Source organism: Dipodomys ordii, unplaced genomic scaffold (assembly GCF_000151885.1).
Source record: "Dipodomys ordii isolate 6190 unplaced genomic scaffold, Dord_2.0 Scaffold203, whole genome shotgun sequence".
NCBI classification, from domain to species: Eukaryota; Metazoa; Chordata; class Mammalia; order Rodentia; family Heteromyidae; genus Dipodomys; species Dipodomys ordii.
In genome coordinates this window covers 437,946-453,891 of record NW_012267419.1, presented here as the reverse complement: position 1 = coordinate 453,891, position 15,946 = coordinate 437,946, and the positions used below count along the sequence as shown (strand labels likewise).

Here is a 15,946-nt window from a genome sequence, read left to right as displayed (position 1 = left end):
ACACCGGTAAACTCCAACCACAAGATGGTGATGCCACTTGTGGGCTCTCAGATTGGAGAGGATCGAGATGAGTGACAGGGCGGGGCGTGTTGGGGCATGGCGCACAGACGGGAGGAGGGGGATGTTGGCTTGTGGAAGGGGGTCTTGTTGACTGCTTGCCTACCGGTGGGGGGTTGTGAGGAGGAGGGCGAACGATGACGCGCGGCCCTCACGTGACCCGGAGCTGCAGAGCGACGCAGCCTTGGGTGCAGTCGTCACTCGCGTCTGGCTAGCAGCTCCCCGCCGCCCAGCGCACGGCGGGCTGGCATCGGGCCCGGGGAAAGCGGAGCAGGTAAGGCCCCGGGGCCCGCGCGCCAAGGCCCGGCTCGCTGCAGCTTTGCCGATCGGGAGGCTGTACTAGGAGGGATTGTGGGGGTGTGTATGCTGGATTGGGCTCAAGGAGCCTTCGTCTCTGATTCTCCCAAGCCCCCTACCCAGCTAAATCTGTTCAGGGGAACCATGGGCTTTGACAAGGCAGCTGCTGGAGTGTCTCTCAGACAGAAATAGTAGATTGAGGTGTTCATCCTCTCGAAGCGTATTAACTGACCGCACATGTCCTCTGGCTTCCTGCTCATTTCAGAGAAGGGACGTGCCACGGTGGCGTTTGCAAAGAAAATGGTGGGCCTTAGTGACTGGACAGCGGGGTTGGTAGGGGTGGTGTCTCTGAAGGCGGGGGAGGGACGTTTGACAAGCAGATTTCTGAATCTGGAAATATGAGAATTAGGATCTGTGGCCTGGGAGCTGCCCTAAGCACTCAGTGCCTTTACTCTCTCTTGTCTTTTGGACAATAGTTTGATGTGGCACTGTTTGTGGTGAGGCGAGGGAAGAAGAGAAAACCGCACGGAATCTATGGAGGTTAGTGTGTGAACCGCTGAAATTCTGCATGAATTTTATGACACTCTTAGGTGCTGCTGAATGATTGGGATGCAGGGTGGGGCTACCTGGGGAACTTCCTCTACTGCTTTTTCTTACCAAGCTTTGTAATTTAAATCATGCACTAAAGCCCAATTTAAAAATAAACTTATATCAATTTATTCATTCCTATTTGAGGTACCACTGACAAAATACAAATTGTATCAAAGAAAATTACTATTATTTTTCAGCCTTGTGGGGGGCAGAGGGGGAGATAATGAATTAGAAGAAGTAAAAGCCCTCCACACATGAGATCTTTTTTTCTGGAGATGCCTACAGATGTGTTTCAGGGGAAGCAGATGGCAGTAAGCTATCATTCTGGAGTCTTGGAATCTGAGGGCTTCCATCTTTTCATCACCCTCCAGTTTCCTAGATACCCATGGCTACCTGGCCATCTTGGTGAAGGAAATGGTGGACTTTGAGAGCTGGGGAATCCTAGAGCCCTACAGGTGGTTTTGAAATAATTCACCTCATTTTCACCCTTTTTATTTTTTCCTATCTCTCTTTTCTCCTCTACCCATTTCAGTGCTGGGGAAATTCTAAACTCTGCCTGCTAAAAAAATGGGTCTATAAACCCAGAAAGGTTTATATCTGAATGATGTTTAGATACTAGGATGTCACACTCAACATTCACCCTTCCTCCTTTTCTCTGTCTATTTCTAGGTCTTCACATAAGCTTGCAGTAGGGCTGTTTGCCACTGGAAATAAGGGAAAGAGGGCAAGACCAGCCTGGAACTATAGAGGTTGGTGTTAAAATGGGCTATGCCTGGAGTGACAAGAGAGGGTAGGCTAAACAGGTGGCTGAGACTTGATTTCAGGGCAGGAAATGGTAGGGATATTTTGGTGAGAGTATACTAGGGTATGACTGATGAAGTATTGCAAGGTGAGATATATTAATAAATTGGAAATGGACCCTGACAAGGCAGATATTGGGGTCAGGAATTTCGGTGCTTATTTTATTAAGGACTTAATCTCCTTTGCCTCCTGGCTTTTTACTTTTCCACAGACTTGCCTGAATGCCTCCTTGAGAGCTTGATATCACTGAAAACAAAGAAATAAGGAGGAAATTGCCTCTGATCATTAAAGACTGGTGAGTGGAGACTGCCCGGGTATGCTTGTAAGAGTAGGTTAGTGGAGTCCATTATGCATTTGGTAAAGGCCAGTGGCCAGTCTGGACGACCCTCAGCCTTTCTCTTTCCCAGCTACCTTTCTCAATATCCCTGACACCCCAAAATCCTCACTTTAATTCTGGTAAAGGAAAAAGGGTGGCAACACCTGGGGGATTGGGTGGACTGGAGTAAACAGGTAGTTTGCTCATAATAGTTCCATTAAGAATAAACTCTCCACTCCTATCTCTTGCTTCCTTTGTCTACCTGTCCCTAGGTCCAAAGATCTTATGAATCTATATATCTACTTTAAGGTGTATCACCACACAAGAGAAGGAAAGAAGAAAGAACTTTCTTGGATTGTTACAGGTTGGTATGATAGTGGGAACCTGTGGGAATGGTGACCAGAGTAGGTCTGGCAAAATGTAGGTCTGAGGGCTTCTCTGCCTCTTCTATTCATCATTAGCCTTCCTACCATCTTTCCTGCTGTTCATTTGGAGTATGGAAGTACCCTGATGGAAAAGTGCTGGGCATTGGGGAAAGTGGAAAAGGTGAATGAAGGGATGGGAAGTTTGCGAATCATCTTCTTCTCCCAACCACATAACTTTCACCCTTTCTTGTTCCTCTGTGTATCTATCTGTATGGTGTGGTAGAATTAGATGAGAAATTTTAGTTCATTTCCTTCCTCCACTTCTAGGTCTACCTCCAGTGGCAGCTGTAGTGGCCTTTGAGTGGCTGAAGACCAGCACCCTCACAGGCCTACACCCAGATCTATCACCCTCTTTCCCCAGCCCAAGTGAGCCCCCTTGTACTTTGTTCGTGCCTTCTGCAGGGGTAATTACATGGGCCGTGTACAGGAAGTGGGCTGGGCAACTGCAGGACTGGTGATTTGGGCTGGCACCTGCTACTACATTTACAGATTAACAAAGGGAAGAGATCAGAGTGTGAGGAGACCTGCCAGAAATGGGTCCCAAGTCAAGATGGAGACTGTGGTTGGGGTACAGAGCCAGACCTTGGCCAAGGATGAAGCCATGGCTGGGTCAGAGATTGAGATTAGACCCAAGGCCGAAACTGGAGCAGGAAGTGGGCCCAGAGCTGAAGTAGAGACTAAGGTCACTGTTATAGCCAGACCTAAAGCCAGCTCTCAGGCCAAGTCAATGACTGAGGCAGAGAGAGAGATTCAATCTGAGGCCAACTCAGTCTCTGGAACATTGGTGGAGACTGAGGCAGTGTCTTTGACTGAGGTCAAAGCCCAGGAAGTGGCCATGAAAGAGGCAGTGACGCAAACTGATACAGAGGCTAAGGGAGTAGGCAAGAAAGAGGCAGTGACCCAGACCAAGGCAAAAGCTTGGGCACTGGTTGCTAAAGCAGAGGCCAAGAAAGAAGCAATGACCCAGACGAAAGCTGAAGCTCATACATTGGCTGAAAAAGAGACAGAGATTAATCGAGTGATGGTAACACAGAGTGAGGTCTTGACAGTGACCAGGGAAGTGGTCAAAATCGAGACCATGAACAAGACTGCAATTGTGGCTGAAACCAAGTCAAGATCCCTGGAAGAGACTGTGAGTGTGGTTAAGACTCAGCCTAATGCTAGGCCTGGTGTCACATTTGATGCTAAGGAAAATCCTAATAACATGACCAGGGCAGTGGCTGGATTGGATGTGAAGTACAGTGTACAGTCTCAGGCTGTACCTAAGATCCAAAATGATGGCATGCCTGTTGCTGAGGTTGATACGGGGAGTAATGTTCATGCCATGTATAAGGCAGAGGCAGGAGCAAGCACGAGAACCTGTATAATACAACCTCAGACTGTGGCAAAGAAACAGACTTTGGAAACATCTGGTACCAGGCCTAATGACAAAGGAAATACCAATGGCATAGCTAAGGCAATGACTGGACCTGACATAAGAGCTGCTGCCCAGTCTCAAGGTGTAATTGGTGCTCAGGTTGCAGCAATGCCTAATGCCTGGGTTAAAGGTAGAGGCAATTCTAATGTCATGGCTACAGCAGAGGCCAGGACAAATCTGAGAATCAATTCACATGCTGAGGCCTTGCCTGATACCAGGGATAACACCAGAAGCAATTGCAATGTCATGGCTAAGGCAGGGGCTGGGATAGACATATTGTCTTGTACTTGGCCTCAGCCTGTCACCAATGTTCTGGATGATGCCTTGCTTGACAACACAATCAAGGCTAAGGACAATGTCAGTGCCATGTCTAAAGAAGGCACTCAGGCTTTGGGCCAGAGCCCTAGTGAAGCCTTACCTAACACTAAAGCTAAGGCTAAGGGCAAAGCCAAAGCCAAGTGTAAGACAGTGGCTGGAACAGACATAAAACCCTGTGTCCAGCCTCAGCCTGGGGCCAAGACCCAAGCCGAGGCCTTGTCTGATTCCAGGGTTGATGGTAGAGTTGATTCTAATGCTATTTCTAGAATCAGGGCTAAGGCAGACCAGAGGGCCTGTGGTCATCCCCAAGCTATGGGCAGCTCTCAGAATGAGGCCTTGTCTGGTACCAGGAATAAGGTTAAAAGCAATCTTAATGCTTTGCCTAAGACAGAGGCAGAGGCAGCTACAACAAGCTCTGCCTATCACCAGATTGTGGTCACTTCTAAGAGTGACATCTTGACTGGAGCCAAGAGTAAAGTTAGGGGCAATCGCAATGCTGTGCCCAAGTCAGGGGCTGGGCCAGAATCAGGGGGCTCTGTCCAGCCCCAGATTCTACCCAATTCCCAGGGTGAGGCCTTGTCTGGTGCCAAAAATAAGGTTAAAGGTAATGCTATGGTTAAGTTAGAGCCTGGGGTGGGTACAACAGGCTCTACCTATTCCCAGGCTATGGCCATTTCCCAGGGCACAGCTTTGGCTGGTGCAAAGTCTAAGGTCAAGGGCAATTCCAATGCTTTGTCTAAGTCAGAGTCTGGGGCAGGAATGGTCACTGCTCATCCTAAAGCTGTGACCAAGTCCCAGTGTGAGACATTATCTGGTGCCAAGAGTAAGATCAGAGGAAATTCCAATGCTATGTCTAAAGTAGAGCCTGGAACAGAGACAATGGACTCTAACAAACCTCAGGCTATGACCACTTCCCATGGTGAGAACTTGCTTGGTGCCAGAAATAAGGTCAGGGGCAATACCAATGCCATGCCTAAGTCAGAGGCTGGGGCAGGTATGGTGGGCTCTACTCAGCCTCAGGCTGGGGCCAGTACCCAGGCTGGGATCTTGCTTGGTGCCAGAAATAAAGTCAGGGCTAATCCCAATGCTGTGCCTAAAGCAGGATCCAGGTCAGGCACAAGAGGCTCTGCTCAGTCTCAAGCTGTGGCCAGTTCCCAGGATGAGGCCTTACTTGGGGCAAGGGACAAAGCTCCGTCCAATTCTGTAGCAGCTGCCACAGCAGAAAATGTGGCTTATGCAAGGCCTGAGGCTGAGGTCGTGCCCACTTCTGAAACTGAGAGTGGGACAGGTGCACAGATGTGTGGGAGGACTCAACCTAACATTCATGACTACTACTGGAATGGGATTGGTGTTGAAGATTGGATTGCTGCTGAACGGTGGATTAAATTTAGGTTTCAGACCATTGATGGAGACTGGGAGAACAGTGTATCTTGGGCTGATGAAGAGAATGAAGCCAGTATTGGGTCCTGGAGTGGGACTGGTGATAAAACTGGTGTTGTTAGTTCCTGGGCTGTGGCTTGTGATGAGACCAGTATTAAGTCTTGGACTGGAGCCAGAACTGAAAATGAGGTTCCTCTTGGGTCCTGGGTGGGAGCTGGAGACCAGGCTAGTGGAGGGCTCTGGGCTGGTGCTCAAGCTACTGAGGGGGCATGGGCTGGGGACAGAACCAGTGGAGTTTCCTGGCCTGGGGCTGTGAATCAGGCCAGTGGGGGGACTTGGGTTGTTTCTGGGAATCAGGCGATTACAGGGCCCTGGGCTGTGAGTCAAGTTAGTGATGGGTCTTGGCCTGGAGTTCAAGCCACTGGAGTGTCTTGGGTTCTGGACCAGGCTACTGGGACTTGGACTGTGGCAGAGAACCAGGCTGCTGCAGTGTCCTGGACTGGAGCTGGAAATATAGTTAGTATTGGGTACTGGACTGGAGCTGTGGACCAGACTACTGGAGCAGCCTGGGTGGGGGTTAGTGATCAGTCTTGTGGTGAGACCAAACCCAGATATGAGGATCAGACTGGCCAAAAAGTATCCTGGGATGGCACTAGTGGCCAGGCCAGTGGCGGGTCTAGGTTGGGACCTGAGGACCAGTCAAGTGGAAGGTCTTGGACTGGAACTGTAGACCAAGCCAGTGGAGGGTCCTTACTTGGAAGTGTAAACCAGTCTAGTAGTGGATCCTGGGCTGGCACTGGGGACCAGGCTAGTGGAGGACCTATGTCAGGGTCTGCAGACCAGGCCAGTGGTGGGTCCTGGGCTGGAACTAGAAACCTAGCTGGAGGAGGATCATGGACTGGGACTAGTGATCAGTCTGATGGTGGATCAAAGTCTAGTTTTGAGAATCTGGACAGCAATGGAGGGACTTGGACTGGAGCTATTGGCCAAGCTGATGGAGTACCCAAGTCTGGAACTGAGAATCAGTCTAATGGAAGACCCTGGGCAGATTCTGGTGGTCAAATCAGTGGAGGGTTCTTGTCTATGGGCCAGGTCAATGGAGAGTCCCAGGCTGGGTCTGGTAATCTGGCTAGTGGTGGAACAAAGCCAGTATTTGAGAACCAGTCCAGTGGAGGAAGATGCTGGACTGATGCTGGGAACCAGTCTGGTAGAGAATCTGGGCTGGGAACCAGGGACCAGTCCAGTGGAAATTCTTGGCATGGCACTGGAAACCAGGGCAGTGGATGGTTCTGTGCTTATACAGGGAATCAGACCAGTGGAGGAGGGTCTTGGAGTGGGTCTGGTGGCCACGGTGTTGGAGGGTCCACTCCAGGGCCCATAAACCAGTCTAGTGGGTCCTGGGTTGCCACTGGAAATCAGATCAGTGGAGGGGCCTGGATTGGGCCCGGAGATCAGGCTGGTAGCTCTTCCAAACCTGGATTTGATGGTCAGGCCATTGGAGGTGGGTTCTGGTCTGGTGCTGGGGACCAGGCTAGTGGAGTGTCCAGGCCAAGGGAGGATCAGTCCAGTGCAGGAGTTTCCTGGGGTGCAACTGGTGGCCATGTCATTGGATTGAGTAGATCGTGCCCCACAGACCAGTCAAGTGGTGGGTCCTGGACTACTGTTGGGAGTCAGGTCAGTGGAGGGCCCTGGGTTGGGCATGGAGATCAGACTGGTGGCTGTTCCAAACCTGGATTTGATGGTCAGGCCTGCAGAGGCGGTTCCTGGACTGGTGCTGGGAACCAGACTGGAGAAGAATCCTGGGTTGGGCCTAGGTCTGGCAATGAAGCCTGTGGAGGTTCTAGACTGAGCCATGAGGACCAGGCCAGTGGAAGATTCTTAGTCAGTGCTGAGGTAGAAGCTAATGAAGGATTCTGGTTTGGGCCTGGAAGTGAAGCCTTTGTAGGGGCTTGGTGCTGGACAGGGCAAAATTCTACTATTGTTCCCATGCCTGTTGGTAAGAATGGAGCCACTATTCAATCCACATCAGGGACTGAGCAAGTGACCAGCATTAGTTCTGGGTTGGGTGATGAGAACAAGGCCACTACTGGGTCTTGGATAAGATCTTCAGGGGCAGCTTATATGGGTGCTTGTTTGGGGGCTGCAGCAGCTCAGGCTGGAACTAAAACTGTGATTGAAGCTGGAACTGTGGCTGCATCTAAGGCTGGAGCTGAGGCTGTGGCTCAGGCTAAGGTTGAAGCTGTGACAGAAGCTGAAGTGGCAGAGGCTGGGGCTGAAGTTACAGCTGTTGCTGAGACTGAGATTATAGCTGAGGCTGCAGTAGAGGCTGGACCTGAGGCTGCAGCTAAGGCTGGAGTTGAGGCTGAGACTGTGACCAGGATGGGGTCTTGGTCCTGGAATTCAGATCTGAGTACTATTAGGTCTAGATTTGAAACCAAGGAAGAGGCTGGCACTAAGGCCCGGTTGGGATCTTGGTTCTGGAATGTACAAGAGTCTGGTGCTGAGGCTAGGATGGGATCTTGGCCCTTGGTTGGAGAAAAGACCCCTAAAGGGTTTAGGCCTGGAGCTAAGGAAGAGGCTGGTATTGACACCAGGAAGGAATCTTGTCTCTGGGATGTGGATTTGAGTGCTAAGAGGTCTAGGCTTGAGATTGAAGAACAATCTGGTACTGAGGCTAGGATGGAATGTTGTTTCTGCGATATGCACTTGGCCATTAAAAAACCTAGGCTTGAGATTGAGGAACCGGCTTGTACTATGTCCAGCATGGGATCTTGTCTATGGGATGTGGATTTGGCCATTAAAAAACCCAGGCTTGACACTGAGGAAAAGGCTGGCACTGAGACCAAGATGGGATCTTGGTCCTTAGATAGACTTGTGACCACTACAGGATGTAAGTTTGGAGCTGAAGGAGGAACTGGTGCTGCTAGGATGGGATCTTGTCTCTGGGATGTGGATTTGACCACCAAAGACTCTAGGCGTGAAACTAAGGAAGAGACTAGAGCTGAGGCTAGGAAGGGATCTTGTCTTTGGGATGTGGATTTGACCTCTAAGGGGTCTAGGCTTGAGCCTGAGCAAGAGGCTGGTGCTGAGGCCAGGCCAGGATCTTGTCTCTGGGATGTGGATTTAACTTCCAAAAGTTCTGGACTTGGGGCTGAGGAACAGGCTGGTGCTAAGGCAAGGAAAGGATCTTGTCTCTGGGATGTGGATTTGACCACTAAAGAGTCTAGGCCTGAGACTGCAGAAGAGGCTGGTGCTGAAAATAGGACGGGATCTCGTCTCTGGGATGTAGATATGACCAATAAAGGGTCTGGACTTGTGAGTGAGGAAGTGGCTGGTGCCGAGGACAGGATGGGATCTTGTCTCTGGGATGTAGATCTGACCACCAAAGGGTCTAGGCTTGAGACTGAAGAAGAGGCTGGTGCTGAGACCAAGGTGAGATCTTGTCTCTGGGATGTAGATATGGCCAATAAAGGTTCTGGTCTTGGGTCTGAGGAAGAGTTTGATGCTGAGGCCAAAATGGGATCTCGTCTTTGGGATGTGGATTTGACCACTAAAAATTCTAGTGTTGATACTGAGGAAGAGGCTGGTGCTGAGGCCAAGACAGGATCTTGTCTTTGGGATGTAGACATGACCAATAAAGGTTCTAAGTGTGGGACTGAGGAAGTGGCTGATACTGAGGCCAGGATGGGATCTTGTCTCTGGGATGTAGATCTGACCACCAAAGGGTCTAGGCCTGTTGCTGAGGAAGAGGCTGGTGCTGAGGCCAGGATGGGGTCTTGTCTCTGGGATATGGATTTGAGCACCAAAGGGTCTACGTTGGGATCTGAGAAGGAGGCTGGAGCTGAGGCTAGTATGGGGACTTGTCTCTGGGATGCAGATCTGACCACCAAAGGGCCTAGGTTTGGAGCCGAGAAAGAGACTAGAGCTGAGACCAGGACAGGGTCTTGTCTCTGGGATGTAGATTTGACCACCAAAGAGTCCTGTCTTGGGGCTGAGGAACAAGCTGGTGCTGAAGCTAGGATGGGATCTTGTCTCTGGGATGAAGATTTGACCACTAAAGAGTCTAGGCTTGGGGCTGAGAAACAGTCTGGATTAGGATTTTGGATGAGGATGGCTAGGAATGTAGATGAGGATGAGCTAAGTGGAACATCCAGCCCTGATATTGAAGAGATCAGTTTAAGGTCTTTGTTTTGGGCTGACGGTGAAAACAGCAATGAGCTCAGCTCCAAGAGTGAAAAAGATGTCAATTCTGAATCTTGGACTGGAGATAAGGACAGCATTAAAGAACAGTTTGAGGCTGGTTATGGAGTAGATATAACTTCTTGGTTCTGCACTGGTAATGAAAACAGAAGTGAAAACAAATCTACAGCTAAGGATAAAGCCAAGTCAGCTGAATCAAGAGGCACATATCCATCCATGGTTCCTGGGGCAGGAATGGGATTATGGGATGGAGCCATGGTCTGTTCACAAGCAAAGTTTCTACAACAAACTGAGGCCACCTTTCTAGGTAAACATGAGTGCAAAAAACAGATGAAGCATGGGGATAAAACGCGGGCCTGGTCCTGCCGCTGTAAACGTGAAACCAATATAGATCCACAAGATCTTGAAAAACTGATTTGCATGATCGAGATGACTGAAGATCCTTCTGTTCATGAGATAGCCAACAATGCTCTGTATAACAATGTTGATTATCCTTATTCTCACGACATTGTTCGCAATGTAGGTGGAATCTCAGTTATTGAAAGTTTGTTGAGTAATCCTTATCCCAGTGTTAGACAGAAGGCTTTAAATGCACTGAATAACATCTCAGTGGCTGCTGAAAACCACAGAAAGGTTAAAACATACTTAAGTCAAGTATGTGAAGATACTGTCACCTATCCATTGAATTCCAATGTGCAGGTGGCTGGACTGAGATTAATAAGGCATCTGACTATTACTAGTGAATATCAGCATATGGTTACAAATTATATTTCAGAATTTCTTCGTTTGTTAACTGTTGGAAGTGGAGAAACTAAAGACCATGTTTTGGGAATGCTTGTGAATTTCTCTAAAAATCCATCGATGACAAAAGATTTGCTCATTGCCAATGCACCAACAGCCCTTATTAATATTTTCAGTAAGAAGGAGACAAAAGAGAACATTCTTAATGCTCTTTCACTATTTGAAAATATAAATCACCATTTTAAAAGAAGAGCAAAAGTATTTACCCAGGACAAGTTCAGTAAAAATTCTCTTTATTTCCTATTCCAACGACCTAAAGCCTGTGCCAAGAAACTTCGAGCCTTAGCAGCAGAATGCAGTGATCCAGAGGTGAAAGAAAGAGTTGAGATATTAATAAATAAACTCTGATTGGCTGTATATTCCCAAATTTGAGTAACATTTTGGTTTTGTAGTCTGGAAGCAATACATATTGTAAATTTCATTGTAAAACTGATGTGACTATAAGGGTCTATAGCTGGACCATTTTTATGAACAACAAATGAATTCAAACTTGTACTGGAAATATATGTGTAAATTTTTATCTTGTCTGGCTTGAGATATTTTTAGTATGCTTCATGAGCAGAAACTGAACTGATTCTTCATAAGTAAGGTAATTTTAGTCCTTTGTGTGGACTTATGTTTATACATTTGAGACTTTATTTTTATGTCATCAATAAAGTTGTGTGTTTTAAGCAGAAAAAAAAGACATTGTCTTTGTCTTTTGGATTTATGATCTGTTTGGAAAGATAAGACATGTGGGAACAGAAAGTAACAAAATCAGGAGCCTGCGGTCACTCATGGGTCAAGTAGATGCTTTCCATCAGTGCTGAGAGGCAGCAGAAGCTGCTGTATACAACAGTGCACAGGAGAAGTTTTACAGAGGAAGGGGAATTTAAGTAAGCAAGGTTTGAGAATAATATACAAAAGATCAAAAGGACACCTAAGGAGGGAGGAGGTGCAGTATAAGAAAGACATAGAGATGGGAAGCATGCTCTATAGAAGAGGCTGGCTGGCTGCCTGCAATGGAAAGTTTCAGGAGACAAGTAAGGATATAGAACTGGCAAGTAGGTATGAATTCTATCCATGGACCACTCCTTATTGCTATAATAGGTTATCTGATTATTGTGCCATCTACCCTAGGAAGACAACAAGGAATTTTATAACTAGAGGAATGACAGGGTGAAAGGAAAACAATATAATTAGTTAATGTGCAGGATGGGTCTAAGTTAGGGCAAGGACAATAAAGGTGACTGGAGATTGGAAAAGCAGCTAGGAAGTTACTACCATATTCAAGAAAAAGATGATTAAGGCATGAAATTTCACTAGTGGTCACAGGGATGGTAATGGTTGGATGGGATCAAGAGATTCTTGAATGAATTGGTGCCTTAGGACATATAGAGATGGCCAATTTTATTTTAGGATCCTGAGAACCTTGAAAATATTTTCTTTTCTGGCCAACTCTGGTATATTTGTAAAAGAATGAGAGAGTTGTTTTGAAATAAGAAGGAAACATTGATGAAAGAAGAATCAATTTTAGTATGTGTATCACATTTTTGTAAGGTTGATTGGGGGGTGGGGCTTTTATGAAACCATTGATAGTGCTGTTAGGATCCATAAAGGAAAAAGTCCACTCCTGGCCTACCTCATAGTTTTGGTAAGGGATTAGAGGAGGAGAACTCAAACTGAGCACACAAAGTACAAGGCCCATTGAAACATGTTTCACAAGTCTTCAAGATGCTCATGCCTTTTGACCCAGAATTCTACTTGTAGAAATCTGTTCTTGTGAACTAATTAAACAATGGACTTGTAAAAAGCTGCAAATCTTCAAATTGTATAGAAGGATGACAATGTACAAATGACCCATGACTGAGAATAGGCAGTTGCTTAAATAAATTAAGGTATATTTGTACATCGAAATATTCTGCAGCCACTTAACATGTCGATGGACATCTGTATTTATTATGCAAAAATCGAGAATATAAACTTAAGTAGAAAAATAGGCTGTAAAAGCATGTAATATATTTGTATAAATTTATTTGGCAGTACTTGGCTTTGCACACAAATTTTTATTGCAAAAGAATACTATAGTAGATTCTGCCAACTGCTTCCTTGATCTCTCATCAGGAATAGAGAACTTATTTAATTTGCTACAAGTGCTTCTGGTGATAGCTCTCAACTGTCACCTCTTCAGGAATTGCTTCAGTTGAAGACAGCTACCTCCTCCAAGGTCATACTCTCTCTTCCAGTTATGTCCAGTTATAGATGGCCATAACCTTCTTGTCCCAAACTGGGACAACTTAACTTCTCCCTCTGTCCAATCCTGCTTCCTTCTTTTCCCTTCCACAGGTGTTTCTCTCAAAGGGTATTCCCTAATAAAAGCCCTTCATGCTGATCTCTGTTTCTGAGTCTCCTCCTTGGAAAACCAACCTGCAAGAAACGGTACAAGAAGCTGTTCAAGAAACAAACATTCTGATGAAATTTTGGAGATGGATCACCTGCTGACCAGTTGTCAATGAGCATCCAATCATTGGTGGTAGGTGGAGTAGGTAGGCTCATGGAACGAGGTGGCAGAGAACTCATTAAGAGCCTTTGCTGGTGGTGTAATGGGGTGGCATACTTGTGGCAGATTGAATGCATTGTCTAAGGTCATATGTAGAACTTACGAGAAATACATGGGACATATCAAAGGTAAGGAAGACCAGAAAATTTGAGTAGTTATTGCTAAGCTTGATTAACCTCTATAAAAAGTAATAAAAAAGGTAAAGTAATCAACTAGTAAAAGCTACATTTGAAAACCTGAGTCATTTGTGGGCTGGGAAGGTGGCTCAGTGGTAGAGCGCTTGCCTTGCATGCCTGAGGCCCTGGGTTCGATTCCTCAGCACCATATAAGCAAAAAGAAAAAAGCCAGAAGTGGCGCTGTGGCTCAAGTGGTAAAGCGCTAGCCTTGAGCTGAACAGCTGAGGGACAGCGCCCAGGCCCAGAGTTCAGGCTCCACGACCGGACCCAAAAAAAAAAGAAAAAGAAAACCTGAGTCATTTGTTTAAAGAATATAAAGAGCCTTCATTTTTTTTTCATGTAGAGAAGAGAAATCCAAGGAGCAGACAAGATTTATTGCTTCAAAGAAAGTTAAAATCTTAACCAAGACAAATATTCTGTGCCAGGGATCTCTTGATTTATATTCCTGAAAACCTTCCATTCCTAGATTCTCCTGAAAAATGTTTTACTCCTCTTTCTCCTGGAACATAACATGGATTTCCCTTGGAAGCTGTCTTTACCTCCTATCCTGGCCACTGCGTCTGTATCTAGGAGACAGTATAACATACGAGTATAACATAGCTGGAAACATACTGGCTATAATAAGAAACAAAAGAATAGATTGGCAAAGTGCTACAGGTGTTGAGGGAGCTGCAATTTAAGTAGCTTGATTTTGAGGGGCTAGAATATAAAATGAGGTACAGGAACATGGAATCCATTTGAGAGTGCTTTCCCAGGGTACAAGATTTAACATCCTGACAAAGATTCTGTCAGATGACGTGAACTCACTATGAGAATGATTCCTCAAAGTATGGGGAAAAATACCCCACCCCATAAAATGAGGCTGTGGTGACAAATGGTAAAAGCAGAGAATGATAGAATGAATATATTATGTATATCAGAAAGTCCTCTAGAAGACTGTATGCTATAAAAGATCCCCAAGGACATACTATTTACCAAAGCTGTGAGGAATGTGCTGGTAAGAGGGACACCAGGATCGCTAAGAAGTTCAATGATGGTGTTCCTCTGTAGGCTAGTGCTTGAAGTAGTAATTGAGGATGTTATAGAAGGAGGATTCATGTTAGAAATGGTGATGAGGGCCTAAACAATAAAGACAGGATGGCTATACTTAATTTCAGAAGTCATGTGGATACAAATACACCACAGGGTCAGCATGGTAAGTGGAGAGGTCTAATTTTCAAATACCTACAGAGATGACTAATAGAACATCGTGTACCAGGTGTATGGATAGTTAAAAGCTGTTAATAATGCATAGACAACCTAATATGCACAATGCCCTGGAAAAAAATAGGCAGTTAACAATCTGCAATTAACCCATGCACTCAAAAGATACCAAAAGTGGTTGGTTAGGAGTCTGCAGAAAGTTGTAATCCCTTGCTCAGTGTCTGGTCTCAAATCAGTTTTTGATTCGAAGAACACTGAAGGAGTGTTTGGGTACTTAAGAGGAAGTACTCCCACAATGTATAGTGGTGCATTCTCTAGTCCTTCCATGGATTCAGGAAACTGTATGTCAAGTCATGGGGCTTGAACTCAGGGCCTGGGTGCTGTCCCTGAGCCTCTTTGTGCTCAATGCTAGTGCTCTACTACTTGAGCCACAATGCCACTTCTGGCTTTTTCTCAGTAGTTTATTGAAGATAAGAGGTTTACAGACTTTCTTGCCTGGGCTGGCTCCAACCCATGATCCTCAGATCTCATCCTCCTGAGTACATGGGATTACAGGCATGAGCTGCTGGTGCCCGACTTAACCCAAAATTTTGAGGACAGATTGACACTAGTTCTAAACTGATGACACTCAGGGATCTAATGTCATCATGGCTACCCAGGTCTAAATGAGGTTACGGGAGCCAGGTATTATCCTGTTTCAGATTTGGCTCACAGTGAATCTACTGGGTCCACAGCCCCATCCAGTTGTTATTTTTCTAGTCTCTAAATGTGTAAATATGCCTAGTCAATTCTTGTAGTACCATTGTAGTTGGCTTGTGCAATCAGAACTATTTGTAGATGAGAAAGCTAAATGAATTCTTCTGAAACTACACTACCTATTCCTTGGTCAAGATAGTGAATGAAATCATATAACATCCTTGGGAGAGGGTGGTAGAAATTAGTGCTACCTTGAAAACAGAGAATGTAAAGATATGGTCTCATATTTTTATTTAGTTCACCAGTTTAGCCTGGAAAATGTAGGTAGTGCTGGTGGTTAATAGCACACTATTGCAATAGCCATGCCAGATATAGTATCTTTGTTAAAGCAGATTAGTATTGCCTTATGTACTTAGTATTCAGCTCTTTTGAAATATGTGCTTGTTTTCCTATTTTTATCAGAATGGAACATCAGAAAAATTTCACATTCATATAGAATGGGCAGCAGTGTGCACTTAAAGTTTTGCTTCAAAGCTCTATTAACTCTTATTTCTTCTATTATAATACAGTCTGGAGAATCGGGACCATGTAAACATGCTTTACAAGGAATAACACATTGGATACCTTGGTAAGACACAAACAGTACAGAGGAAGGGAGGCAAACCCTACAAAGATCTAGAGGATGGCCACATTAAGTGGCTTGAATGATGTGGGGAATGTCATGGATCC

At 45.9% G+C, this 15,946-nt stretch overlaps 1 protein-coding gene and 1 long non-coding RNA gene across 2 annotated transcripts; both read left to right on the top strand.

Moving 5' to 3' along the window:
- Positions 1–204: 204 nt before the first annotated feature.
- Positions 205–1,697, top strand: LOC105999927. The gene is made up of 3 exons (XR_001175768.1): positions 205–331; positions 831–894; positions 1,615–1,697. It is a non-coding gene; the product is annotated as an uncharacterized LOC105999927 (long non-coding RNA).
- Positions 1,698–2,899: 1,202 nt separating this feature from the next.
- Armcx4 (armadillo repeat containing, X-linked 4) lies at positions 2,900–11,255 on the top strand. Its single transcript, XM_013035062.1, has one exon. It carries the CDS (start codon positions 2,900–2,902, stop codon positions 10,949–10,951), a length of 8,052 nt encoding a protein of 2,683 aa, XP_012890516.1. The 3' UTR covers positions 10,952–11,255.
- The last annotated feature ends 4,691 nt before the right edge of the window (positions 11,256–15,946 follow it).

Bases quoted from the DNA above. Each gene is read 5' to 3' on its own strand.
- Armcx4 (XM_013035062.1), top strand. From the start codon at position 2,900: ATGGGCCGTGTACAGGAAGTGGGCTGGGCAACTGCAGGACTGGTGATT.